We start from the raw sequence: 12322 nt of genomic DNA, 5'->3' as shown, positions 1-12322 counted from the left end.
ATTCTGAAAGAATTTCATGCTAACCATGTATCATGAATATTGCTTTTCATTCAATTTTTTTTTTTTTGGGTGCACTTTTTCATTTCTATTACTTAGTTTCTTTTCAAAGGAAACTACACATTGATAAAATTAGGAGCCATAAATAACAAATTGATCAATTTTAAAAGTTAATTTTCTATTTTGATTGGATTAAGCAAAATAATTACAAATACATCAATATTTTTTGGTCAGGTCCAAAATATCCTCACAATCTTATTTCAAAATCCCAAAATATCCACCTTAAAATTATATAATTTCAATATAATAAAATAAATAATTAAAAATTAGTTTGACTAGCAAATACTAATTCTCTATCACTTACCTTCGTCGTCAATCAACCACCAATGTCCAGGCATTACCCACTTCGCAGGTCTTCTAGGTCTCCCTCCCTCTCTCTCTTCACACCACATATAAATATAAATATGTTATATTTTTGTTCAGGAGTTTCAGATCTAGGACTCTGTAGGCTTTAGATTATGTTATATCTTATGAATTTAGGGTTCTTGCATGGGGTTATCAATTTGGCATCTCAAAATTTATTGTGATTTTTAATAATTGATTGAAGAAGGAACAACAACTAGAGACCTCTAGACAAAAAAAAAAGAAATGCAGGTGGATATTTCAATACTTTATTACCTTACTGCTTAGGATATGAAATCCTTAATAAATCCCGTTTTGACATTTTCTAATATATTAACAATAATAATAATTTCTTTTAGGTAACAATTGAAAAATCTTCTATGTGATATACCATCACTACCATAGTAAGCTTGTAGAGTTTTCCTTTTTAATTCTTATCTTTCAGATCATGATATCAATTCCAAAGGGTAATCCAATGTGATGGACGACCAAGAGAAGAGATGGAGTATTTTTATTTGCTAGTTAAACTAACTTTTAATTATTTATTTTAATATTTAAAATTAGATAATTTTAAGAAGGATATTTTTGGTATTTTGTAATAAGAGTGTAAGGCCATTTCGGACCTTAATAATAATTCTTTATGCATTTATAATTATTTTGTTTAATTCAATCAATATGAAAAATTACCTTTTAAAATTGATCAATTTATTATTTAAAACTCTTAATACTATTTATATGTAGTTTTTCTAAGGAGACGGTAACATGTTTTGGGATGATAAATTCCCAAATCACCCTCCCCGCCCAAAGAGAAAAAGAAGATAGAATGAATAAGCCACCCCTTATAAAGACATTTATTTAGTACTAAAATTAGTATTATTTAGGTTTTTGGTCTGATTGAGTTGAGACACTAAAAATGGCAAACCCATCGTCTCCCCCACAATCACCATTCCTCTCATCCTCCCAACTGTGTGGTCTGTTAGTATATTTAGGAGCCAAAGCCGGAAACATAGAACCATGTGTTGTTGATTCTCTGGTTCATTCTCTATCAAAGAAAAAGAAAGGAAAGAAAAAGAAAAAAGGGCAAAAAAAAAAAAAAAAATCATCTACCAAAGAAAAAGCCAGTCATTGGTTCCATTTCTCCTTTTGCTTTCCCATAATCCAAAACCAGCTCTCATTCTTCAAAAATATCAGACACCCATTTCAAGTAATCATAGAAAACAGACACCCATTCCACCACAAAAGAACACATTAAACATGGAATTCAAACACTCGTTGTTTTTGTTTCCGTTGATTTGAGTGTTTGAGCTCTTGAGCATTTTGTTCTCTACCTCTTGGTGGTGGTGGGTTTGTAGTAGAAATGGTTGTTGATTTGGATTTGAAGGTCACATTGACGATACAGAGAAAATCTGATCTGGGTTGAGAAAGAAAATGTCATAGAGGTACGGTTAGAGAGAGAGAGGGAGGTAGTTCTAGAGAGAGAATGAGCAAAGAATACGGCGGCATTGTCAAGGCCTGGGAAGCAACGGTGCGTAAAACACAAGCAGCTGCAAAGAAAAGGGCAAACAGTTTTTTCACAACAATGTCAGTGACTAATGCCGATGAAGACGAGAGCAATGCCGGTGGCTGCGATGCCTATCATGCCGAAAAGATTTTCTACAATGGCGACTACTATACGGGGCAGTGGTCCGAAAACGTTCCCCATGGTCATGGGAAGTACTTGTGGGCAGATGGGTGTATGTATGTTGGTGATTGGTACAAAGGCAAGACAATGGGCAAGGGTAGGTTCAGCTGGCCCTCTGGTGCCACCTATGAGGGTCAGTTCAAGAATGGGTATATGGATGGGGAAGGAACTTACACCGGTTCTTCAAATGATACCTATAAAGGTTCTTGGATGATGAATTTGAAGCATGGAAAGGGGGCTAAGCATTATGCAAATGGGGATTTTTATGATGGTGACTGGCGCCGAGGAATGCAGGAAGGCCAGGGGCGGTACCAATGGCTGAATGGTAACCAGTATATAGGGCATTGGAAATTTGGCAAGATGAGTGATACCGGAACAATGATTTGGGCTAATGGAAATCGATATGATGGGTGTTGGGATGATGGATTGCCTAAAGGAAATGGAACATTTAGATGGGAAGATGGGAGTTTTTATGTTGGTGTGTGGAGTAAGGACCTCAAGGAGCAGAGTGGGACTTATTATCCTTCAGGATCACAGATGGGTAATTTTGATTGGGATCCTCAACAAGTGTACTCGGTTGATTTGAATGATTGTGAGATATGTCCTGGAGAAAAGATTTCGATATTGCCCTCTCAGAAGATGCTTAATTTTGGAATGGATGGGGAGTTTTTGCAGAAGCAGCCACTATGGAAGTCTTCAAAATCAAATGATGGGAGGCCTAGGAGATTGTCTGTGGACGGCAGGCATAGCAATTGCTGGGGCTCCGATGCTGATGTTGATTCTGACGTTGTAAATGGCCATCCAGTGGCAGGGAGAGAGGTGGAAGAAGGCTTAGGGAACCTTGAGCTGGATGGTTTGGATACATCAAGATGGAACCGACCGCAACCTATTAGAATACAACCCATGAAGAAACAGGGGGAGACAATAGCTAAAGGGCATAAGAATTATGAACTTATGCTTAATCTGCAACTTGGAATAAGGTATTCGTTAATGAAAGCCATTTCAGCTTTCCCTTTATACTCTGATTGTGCCCTTTTTATTTGACCCTTTGAGTAGAGTGTTGAGTTTTATCCTATTACGCAAATATGGTTTATGAATGATTTTGGCTGAAGATTAGTTGTAACTGCTTAAATTTCTTTTTGTTTTTTACCTTATATAATGTTGTTTTCCCACTTCAATTGGCACTATGATTTGCACAAGCTCTCGAGATTAACTTTCTAGATCATCATTAAACAACAGTGTTTCCCATACGTAATTTGTCTCAGCTTACAGACCTTTCATTTCTACTGTTAAACTTTTAAAAGGTTTCTCTGCAACACAATATCTTGAATAAATGAAGAGTTACAAGTCATATGTAAGTGAAACATGGTAGACTTTTTAGTAATGGTGAACATAAAGTGCTCAAAAAACTTCAAAAAGCCTTGATGCATATAAACTTTCACTGATTGTTGCAAAATTAAGGTGGAAAGGGATATTGTTAGATGAACTGATGTAACAATGATTCTGAAATTGGTTGTCATGTCTGAAAGGAAAACAAGGTGCAGTGTGGGGCATCAGGGGAAAAAGCAAAAGACACACAAAAAATAAAAAGGAAAAAGAAAAAAGAAAAAAAGGAATTCATATGCATATGCTTTTTTTTTTTTTTTTTTTAATAAGTAATATGCATATGCTTTTTGTTAAATAGATAAAGACCAAATCCATGCTTTTACACACTTTGATTTCAGAAAGTTGTTAAATTGTTAATACCAAGCCAGTGTTTCTATATGTTTCTCAATTGAAGGAAAAGGAAAATTAAATTTAGTACATTAGAGGGTTTTCTTTCTCTAAAATCTGTCTGATCCACAATTTATGTAAGGATTCTTTAGCTTCTAGCACAACAAAAGTAAAAAAAAAAAAAAAATTCACTTCCTTAAGATTGAGTGAAAAGTAAATATGCTAGTGATATAATTTTTTTTCACAATGAATGCTTCCACGCCTGAGAATGATGTTATTATATCTTTATGTATAATTATAAGTTTTATCTTATGACTCATTTCTAGTGCCACTGCACAGACATTCAGTTGGAAGGCCTGCCCCAGCTACATCGCTTGATTTGAGAGCTTCGGCTTTTGATCCCAAGGAAAAAGTATGGACCAAATTTCCTCCTGAAGGATCCAAGCATACTCCTCCTCACCAGTCATGTGATTTTAGATGGAAAGATTACTGCCCATTGGTTTTCAGGTGAGGCCTCTGACATATTTCATTTAATCTGCATAAACCCCTGTTCAACAATCAACAAGCAGATTTTCAGTCCTCGTTGTGTATGTGTTTGATCATTTCCTATTAAGGCTGGACATGGTACTATGTGGAAGTATCCTGAAGAAAGATAAAAGTTCCCAAAGCTGTGGTCTTTTGGGCAGGAGATTGATAATCCATTCCTAGCAAATTCTATGATCTTTCAATTCAAATTATTTAAATGAAGTTCTTAAAATAAACCAGAGATTCATTTTATGTCTCACATATATGCAGTAGTTGAATGTTAACTACTGTGTTTGAAGCATAACACAATTATAATTATTATACAAAATTGCCTCATAAATTGCTTACTATAAAAAGAATAAAAAAAACAAGGCCCCATAAATCACAATGAATATTTGCAGGTCTCTAAGGAAATTGTTCAAGGTGGATCCAGCTGATTACATGTTGTCCATATGTGGGAATGATGCCCTTCGGGAGCTTTCATCCCCTGGAAAAAGTGGAAGCTTCTTTTATTTGACCCATGATGATAAGTACATGATAAAGACCATGAAGAAGTCGGAATGTAAAGTGAGTTCATTTTCCTGCTTACTTGTTTATAAATTTGAGTTAAAACCACTGGATTACTGAATACAGTTTTCCTTCACGGATCTTTTTACAAGCACTGAAATAGAGTATGTAATTCATATAAAACTTTCCAGAACTATGCTGATATTTTCATTGCATAATTCAAATTCACCCAACTGCCTGAGTTTATTATTGCATGAGCAATCTGCAAAAATCCCATATTTTGGTAAACTTTTGAATTATTGCAAATAATTCCATACGAACATGTAACTTCTTCTAAGGCATGCATTTTTGCAACTCAAATTCATTTTTGAACCTTCTCCAAGTAATTACATTGGCTCCAGAATTTCCATTTCACAACTGCAAATTTCAAAATATGATATTCTAAGTTCTAACAAACGATTTTGATTGATCTAAACCACTACAGGTTCTAATAAGGATGCTTCCAGCGTATTATAATCATGTTCGAGCCTTTGAAAACACTCTAGTCACAAAATTTTATGGCCTTCACTGTGTGAAGTTAACTGGGCCTGCCCAAAAGAAGGTAAAGTTGAAAGTAAACAAACCCAAATTTGAATTTTAAGATTTGTCTAAATCACACACCATTTTTAATCAGCAGTTGTACTTTATACTCATTTTTTGGCATCAATGATCCAGGTACGATTTGTTATTATGGGGAATTTGTTCTGTACCGAGTACGCAATTCACAGGCGTTTTGACTTGAAAGGTTCTTCTCTTGGCCGCACAACTGATAAACCTGATGCTGAAATTGATGCAACAACAACCCTTAAGGATCTTGATCTCAAATTCATTTTCCGATTGCAGAAACTTTGGTTCCAAGACTTTTGCAGGTGAACTTTTTAAATCAGTAATAGACATATTTATTTACATATACATTTGACAAAAAATTGTAGTTTCCAAGGAGAGCAAGAGTGTTAACATAACTTCAACTGCAATTAGCAAGAAACCAGGAGACAACAATAACAGTCATCATCATCATCCTTGCCTTTATCCCCATATGGATGGGGTATATTGTGTAACAGTGAGAGAGAACTAGAACCAACTATATTTCAAATAGTGGGGAAATAGGATATTCCAACAAAAGTGTAACAACATTAGAGTCAATTTTCTTTTTCTTTTTCCATTATTTTTTTTTTTTTTTTTTTTTTTTTTTTTTTTTTTTTTTTTTTTTTTTCATAATTAGCATTAGAGTCAATTCCTGCTTCTGCTCTTATATTTTCACCAGATATTTCACAGGGACACAAACTTGTGCATTTTTCACAACTCTCATCCTAGTACATAAAAACCTATGTGCTGCCACTTGACCTTATACAGCTCCATTTAGTCAAAGAGTTGATTCAAGAGCCAGTTGTGTTAATATTGCACAACCAACTGAATTTTCCTTAAATGTTTTTGTGGCAGAAAAAGGCACTTTTGTGCTGCCAAAATAGTGTTCAAATTTTCTACATTTTAAAACAGAATGTTGCTGAAGGATAAAAACTAGTATTACTCAGCCAATAAGATCAGCTTGGTTCTTGTTCACTTGCTAAGTAAATAAGTCGAGCTCGAATAACATTTTTGAACTCATTAAGTAGGCGAGCCAAGCACAAATAATGCATGACACTTATTAAGCTTGTAACATAGTTGTGAACATGGGTCTATGAATCAACATTAAGTCTCGCAAACATGGTTCATTGTTAGGGCTTGTTTGGGTTTGTAATGAAAATTATCTCCTTATTAATCTTAATATCTTGAGCTTGACAAGGAGCTTAAATTTGATCCTGAAATTGGTTAAACAAGGAAAATAAGCCTAGCTTGAGCTTGACAACCAATATCCAAGCCAAGCTCAAACACTCATATGTAAGATCGACTTGAGCTCGAACAGCTGTTTGATTGACCAAGTCGAGAAAGATCAACTAGAAGCTTGGCTGCGCATGGTATGGTTGCAGACATGTCACCAGAATAATGTGGATTTATGACAAGTTGCATTGTTGTGGTTGTCACCTTGAATGGTACGTGATTATAAGCAGGGCATGGAGGTGGTTGAGTTGAGCACACAATCAGTGACTTTATAGTGCGGGAAGAGGTCCGGCAGCATGGTAAACTGCAAGAGATGATTTGGGTAGGGGCTCTTTGGGATGTTAACCCTTTCTGTGAGACTACCACTGTTGGATCCATTTAAGGGAAGAGCAATGCAGGGACCTCTTTGGACAATTCCCTCTCGTGGTAACTACAGTTAAAGCCAGGGACCGTGACTCTTTAAGGGTGATCTTCATCCTGAGAAGAGAGCCAAAGAGTGGTGACCAAGGTGTTGGAAGACCGCGGTTGGTGAGTTCTTGTAGGAATAACCATACAAGCAGTGACCTATTTGGTTGGAAGAGCCCGAGTAGGTGGCTGCCTGGAGGAAGAGGGCCTCTTGACAGAGGTGACCTCATTAAACGAAAAAGTCAGTGCAGGTGACTGCTCTGAGGTCGAGGGCTTATGGATAGAGGTGACCTCATTAAGTGAAGTTTCAGCCCCCTTGGGGATGTCAACCCTTTTGGTAGGAGCTACCGGGGTAACCATTCAAGGAAGATGAGCCAGTGAACTTGGTGTTATTTTGCTTTGAAGCCTGTATGTGGTATGCTGAGCAAGTGTTGTTGAGTAAGTGTTGGCTGGTAGTATGCAAGTTACCATGTTGTTTTCATGTGCTGTGGTTGTGGGTTGTGAACCGCAGGTCTGAACCTGTATGTGGTGAAATTATTTTTGAGTTCTGGTCTGGCTTGTAACCACGGGTCTGACCTGGTGTTTTCAGATGCTGAGAGTGGCATGTGACCGGGGTGTACATGTGACATTTTGACTAGAGTTGGGTTGTGAGTAGAGGTCTCACCCGATGTGATTGGTGTTGCTAGTAGGGTTGTGAGTCTTGTGGCTAGGGATCTTACATGTAGTGTGAGTGTTGGCTAGTGATTTAGGATTGTGATTTGAATTCTGACTATAAGTTTTGTTTTTTAAAATTGCGAGGTGGTTAGGGGTCATGACAAAAAGTATGAGACCTGATGACTGAACAAGTGATCATGTTGAGAATTGCTTGGAGCAAAACGAAAGTGATATTAAGGTTTAGGGAGTAAATTGAGAGCCAGTTTGATTAAGTTAACTAAGATCTGAGGGTGTGCCACAGAATTAACTAAGAGTCGGTTTAATTAAATTAATGTGATTTTGAGGGTGTGTCAGAGTTGAGGATATTTGGATTGCGGATGAGTTGGTGTTAGGGATTCTTGGTAATGGAATGTAGAATATTAAGAATCAAGTATTAGCAGAGAATTAGATAGGTATTGGCAGATCTATGGAAGATGGGTAGGGGGAATAAGGTATGTTATTGGAAGTGCATTGACAGTTTTGTGAAGCAGTGGCGAGTCTTCCACACTAAGAAGGCTAAAGTGCAAGGGTTTAGTTAAGAAAATATCTTAAGATGGACTGTTTTAGGTTATGATTCACCTACTGAGCATTATATGCTCATACCTATTGTTTTACATTTGCTCAAGGAACAAAGGTGGATTGAGGCAAGAGAGGACAATTGAGGGGGGGAAAAAAAGGGAAGCTGAGGTACATAAGAGAAAATAGGGATTAACAAGATATTTTTTCTTGTCTGAAGTAGAGCTGAAAACTTTAAGATGATCTATATGTACTAAAAAGACGTCAATTTAAAGGTTTTATAAAAAAATATGTTTTGACTAGAAGATGTGATGAGAAAAATGATCCTCACACCTCAATTTCTGCTCTGCTTTGCAGAAATTGGCACATGACAACCATTTTTTGAAGGCCCCTTAGTAACCAATGGGTTTACATGATTCCCAGTACCTTTAGTGTCACTAGTCTCTTTTAAACCTTGTATACCAGTTAGTCACAATATTTTCGTCGTCGCTCTCGAAATACCATTACTAACAAGCAATCACCTATTATTTCTATGGAAAAAGCAAGAGTGTGATGATTTTGCTATCACCAAACTAGTTGATAGATTTACAGGTAGTTTTTTATAACCAAGTTGCATTTTGTGAGAAAACCGTCATAAACAGGGTCATGTTGATTGTGTAAAGCATGTTTTTTCGAAGCTTTCATTTATTTTGCATAATTCTTTCAAAAGATACTTATATGTTTGTTTATATGTGCCTATATGTGTTTGTGTATGTGTGAATATATAATTAAAAGCTTACATATGCTTTCATGTCCAAACATTCACATAACTGCAAACGCAAGTTCAAAATAGGATGCTTGCATTCTTTGGTGATCACTTCTATATTTACTCTTTTCTTTTTGTAAGCTGAAATCTTCCTTCATGCAGGCAAGTGGACAGGGACTGCGAATTTCTTGAACAGGAGGGAATTATGGATTACAGTCTTTTGCTCGGTCTTCACTTTCGAGAAACTTCATGTTCTGGAGTTCGCACTCCTACTGATTTTCTCACTCCTACTGGTTTTCCTCTTACCCTTTCCATTACAATCCTCCCTATTTCAAATCTCTACTTAAACAATTGCTGACAGCTCATTTGATTTTTGAACATATCTTGCAGCACATGAAGACCATGCTAGTGAAGATGTAGTCCCTCGACTTTCAGAAGCAGACATAGATCAGCTTCTTTGTGATCCGGCCAGGTAAACAAACTTATCAACATTGTAATAACAAATTTATGAACATTGTGATAACTGACTTTTGGTCGAGTTCCAAACTATACAAAACTTCTTCATCAGCCATCAAGTCTGCCATCAATAATTCATATGACTCTTGAATCATTCACACACTCTTCAAATTTACTTTTCTTCCCCATATCGTGGATTTCCCATGTCCAAAATCCAATTATTTGTTCTTTTTGTTCTCTCTTCTTCTTTTGGAATGATTTCTGAACACACACAATTTGTTGATGGTTCTTGTCTCCCATCTTTACGAATAGCCAACAATATGTAATTCCAAACCAAACTCCAAACTTAAAAGTATTTTTATATTATCATTTCTAATCTCAGTAAAGTGACACCGTGCCTTTGCGTTCCTCACCATCTAAAATTGAGTTTTGCAGGTGGGCATCCATCAAATTAGGTATAAATATGCCAGCAAGAGCTGAACAAACAGTGAGAAGAACAGATAACGAGTTTCAGCTAGTTGGAGAACCAACAGGAGAGTTCTATGATGTCATCCTAGTCTTTGGTATCATAGATATATTACAAGATTACGATATTAGCAAGAAGCTTGAGCACGCGTATAAATCAATCCAATATGACGCGACGTCAATCTCTGCTGTTGATCCAAAGCAGTATTCAAGACGTTTCCGAGATTTCATCTTCAAAGTTTTCACAGAAGATGGTTGAAGTTTCTGACTGCTGACCCCGGATCTTTAACTTGAAACTGGTAGGTGTGTAGCTGGTCACGACAGTGCTTAATGGCAGAAGGTATAACCGTTTCAGCAATTCAGCATGACCACTGGTTAATGAATTGTGGCTGCCAGCATATGCATTTCAGTAATCAGGCATTGCAGTATTTTGCCCTTCTCACAATCCCATTTTATTTATAGTTACAGTTGTGTTTTAGTAGTGTGGTTTAGCTTGAAATCAAAATGGAAGCTACTCAGGACTGTTCCAACTGTAAATGAAGTTTGACTAAGTGCAAACCTGAGCTAGAATTACTTTTTGTACCTAATTTTCATTTTTTTTTTCTTCCCAGAAGTTTACGAGTCTCTGGGATTTCGGCACTCGATAAACATGTACAGAAGGAAATTGAAATTGAAATTGAAATTGAAATGGAAATGAAATTCTTTTTAAGCTGAACATACTGAATCGTCTCCCTTCCTTTTCACTGCATGCTTGTCCCACATGTAAATTTACACTTTCTTGGTATGATCAGATTATTTTTGTTTCTTGATTTATATATGATTTGTATGTTATGGGTGTTCTGGATCCAAATTGAGGTTGAAAGTGTTCATTGCTCATTTGTTCCATATATAATTTTTGTAATGCCGAAATTTCACTTTCTAACTATTTATGCAATATGATTTTTTTACAAAAATACTCTCAAAAAGGCTCTCTTAAATTGCAATACTGTTAATCTAAAAAGTCATGATTGATGAGTATTTATATACTTATATATTATCTATATCCCATATTAGATGTCTACTTTGATAATTTTGATTCACAAAAATTGTGAATCAAAGTTTTTCAAGCAGACAACTAATATGGGACGAAAATAGTAACTATTTAACAACTCATTTCCATCGGCCCTTAAATCCAATCACCCTCCAACATTGTAGAGATTTAAATTAGAACAAAGCAAGATGTGTGTGCATATATATAAAATCTAAAGAAAGCGCGAACGATTGAGAAACATGGCTCAAAATTACTTGAAGAGTCATCGTCCTTCGTGAATAATGCGTTTTTATGAAACGTATTTTCGTATTTTTGCTTTCAGCAATCTTGCAACAAATATACATTTCTAAACAGTCTTCTAAATAATATTGAATACAGAAATATTATTTCTATTTCGAGTTAAAACAAAAGCAAATATAATTTTTGAACAAGCCATGACCGATCACACTTCCAAACGTCTTCTAGTTTTCAGATTCTTCACATATTGCTCAACTAAGTTAAAAAGGATACATATCCCACTATATGATTCACATTCTTCAATTAAAGACCCTCTTCCCAAAATTGATATCATCAGAGATTACGCTTTCAATGGTCAATTTCTGCTGCCTTTTTGTTCTCCATAGGAGCGCTAACAGGAATTTAATCCAAGAACTCGGTAGGTTTTAATCACACACATATATATATATATATATTCTTTAGAGCAAGTGTATCATTTCTTTTTTTCTCTTTTTTTTAGAGCAAGTGTATTGACTCTACAATACAAGCACCATTCAAGTTAGGAGTGCAGTTTGAAAGCTAGACCTCCAAGACTTACCTTTTAGGATCCCTCCCAATGTCGCTATGCCCTGGGACTCTCTTTTTCTCTATTTATTTCATCTATCTTTATGCATAAATATATTATTTTGGCTGTCCTAATACTTTTCTATACCAATAAAATTAATTCAAAATTTTTCTTTTCTATACCAATGAAATTAATTCAAGTTATTTATTTATTTTATTATTATTATGTTTTTTTGACTTTGTACTTTTCAGACCTATATGAGAGTTGCTAAAATTGAAACTAAAAAAAATAAGAGAAAGAAATGAGGAAAAGAAAACAACAAGCTTTCAAAGTAGTTATTTCAAAATTTTAGTATATGATTTACATGACTTGAAAAAGAAAAAATAAATCGAAGATGTGTATATAAGAGATGTTTACGTGAGTTTGTAACAGGCATAAGGGTTTTTTTTTTTCTTGTCATTGGTAAGAAACACACACCCAATTTGTTCTTTTGGAAACTCAAATTTTCACCCTCTTGGTACATAAGTAACTAATTTACTTGTTGAAGCT

At 35.6% G+C, this 12322-nt stretch overlaps 1 protein-coding gene across 1 annotated transcript; it reads left to right on the top strand.

The window, feature by feature from the left end:
• Positions 1 to 1219: 1219 nt before the first annotated feature.
• On the top strand, positions 1220 to 10655 carry LOC132295154 (phosphatidylinositol 4-phosphate 5-kinase 6-like). Its single transcript, XM_059793290.1, has 8 exons — positions 1220 to 3060; positions 4133 to 4300; positions 4720 to 4885; positions 5310 to 5426; positions 5540 to 5733; positions 9204 to 9334; positions 9432 to 9513; positions 9933 to 10655. The coding sequence occupies exons 1-8, from the start codon at positions 1880 to 1882 to the stop codon at positions 10219 to 10221; spliced, it is 2328 nt and encodes a 775-aa protein (XP_059649273.1). The 5' UTR covers positions 1220 to 1879; the 3' UTR covers positions 10222 to 10655.
• The last annotated feature ends 1667 nt before the right edge of the window (positions 10656 to 12322 follow it).

The sequence above is a fragment of the Cornus florida genome, unplaced genomic scaffold (genome assembly GCF_030987335.1).
Source record: "Cornus florida cultivar Cherokee Brave unplaced genomic scaffold, ASM3098733v1 CherokeeBrave_3.0.0_Hap2_Chr02, whole genome shotgun sequence".
Classification (NCBI taxonomy): Eukaryota; Viridiplantae; Streptophyta; class Magnoliopsida; order Cornales; family Cornaceae; genus Cornus; species Cornus florida.
The sequence above is the reverse complement of the archived record's forward strand: the minus strand, read 5'-3'. Positions and strand labels throughout refer to the sequence as shown.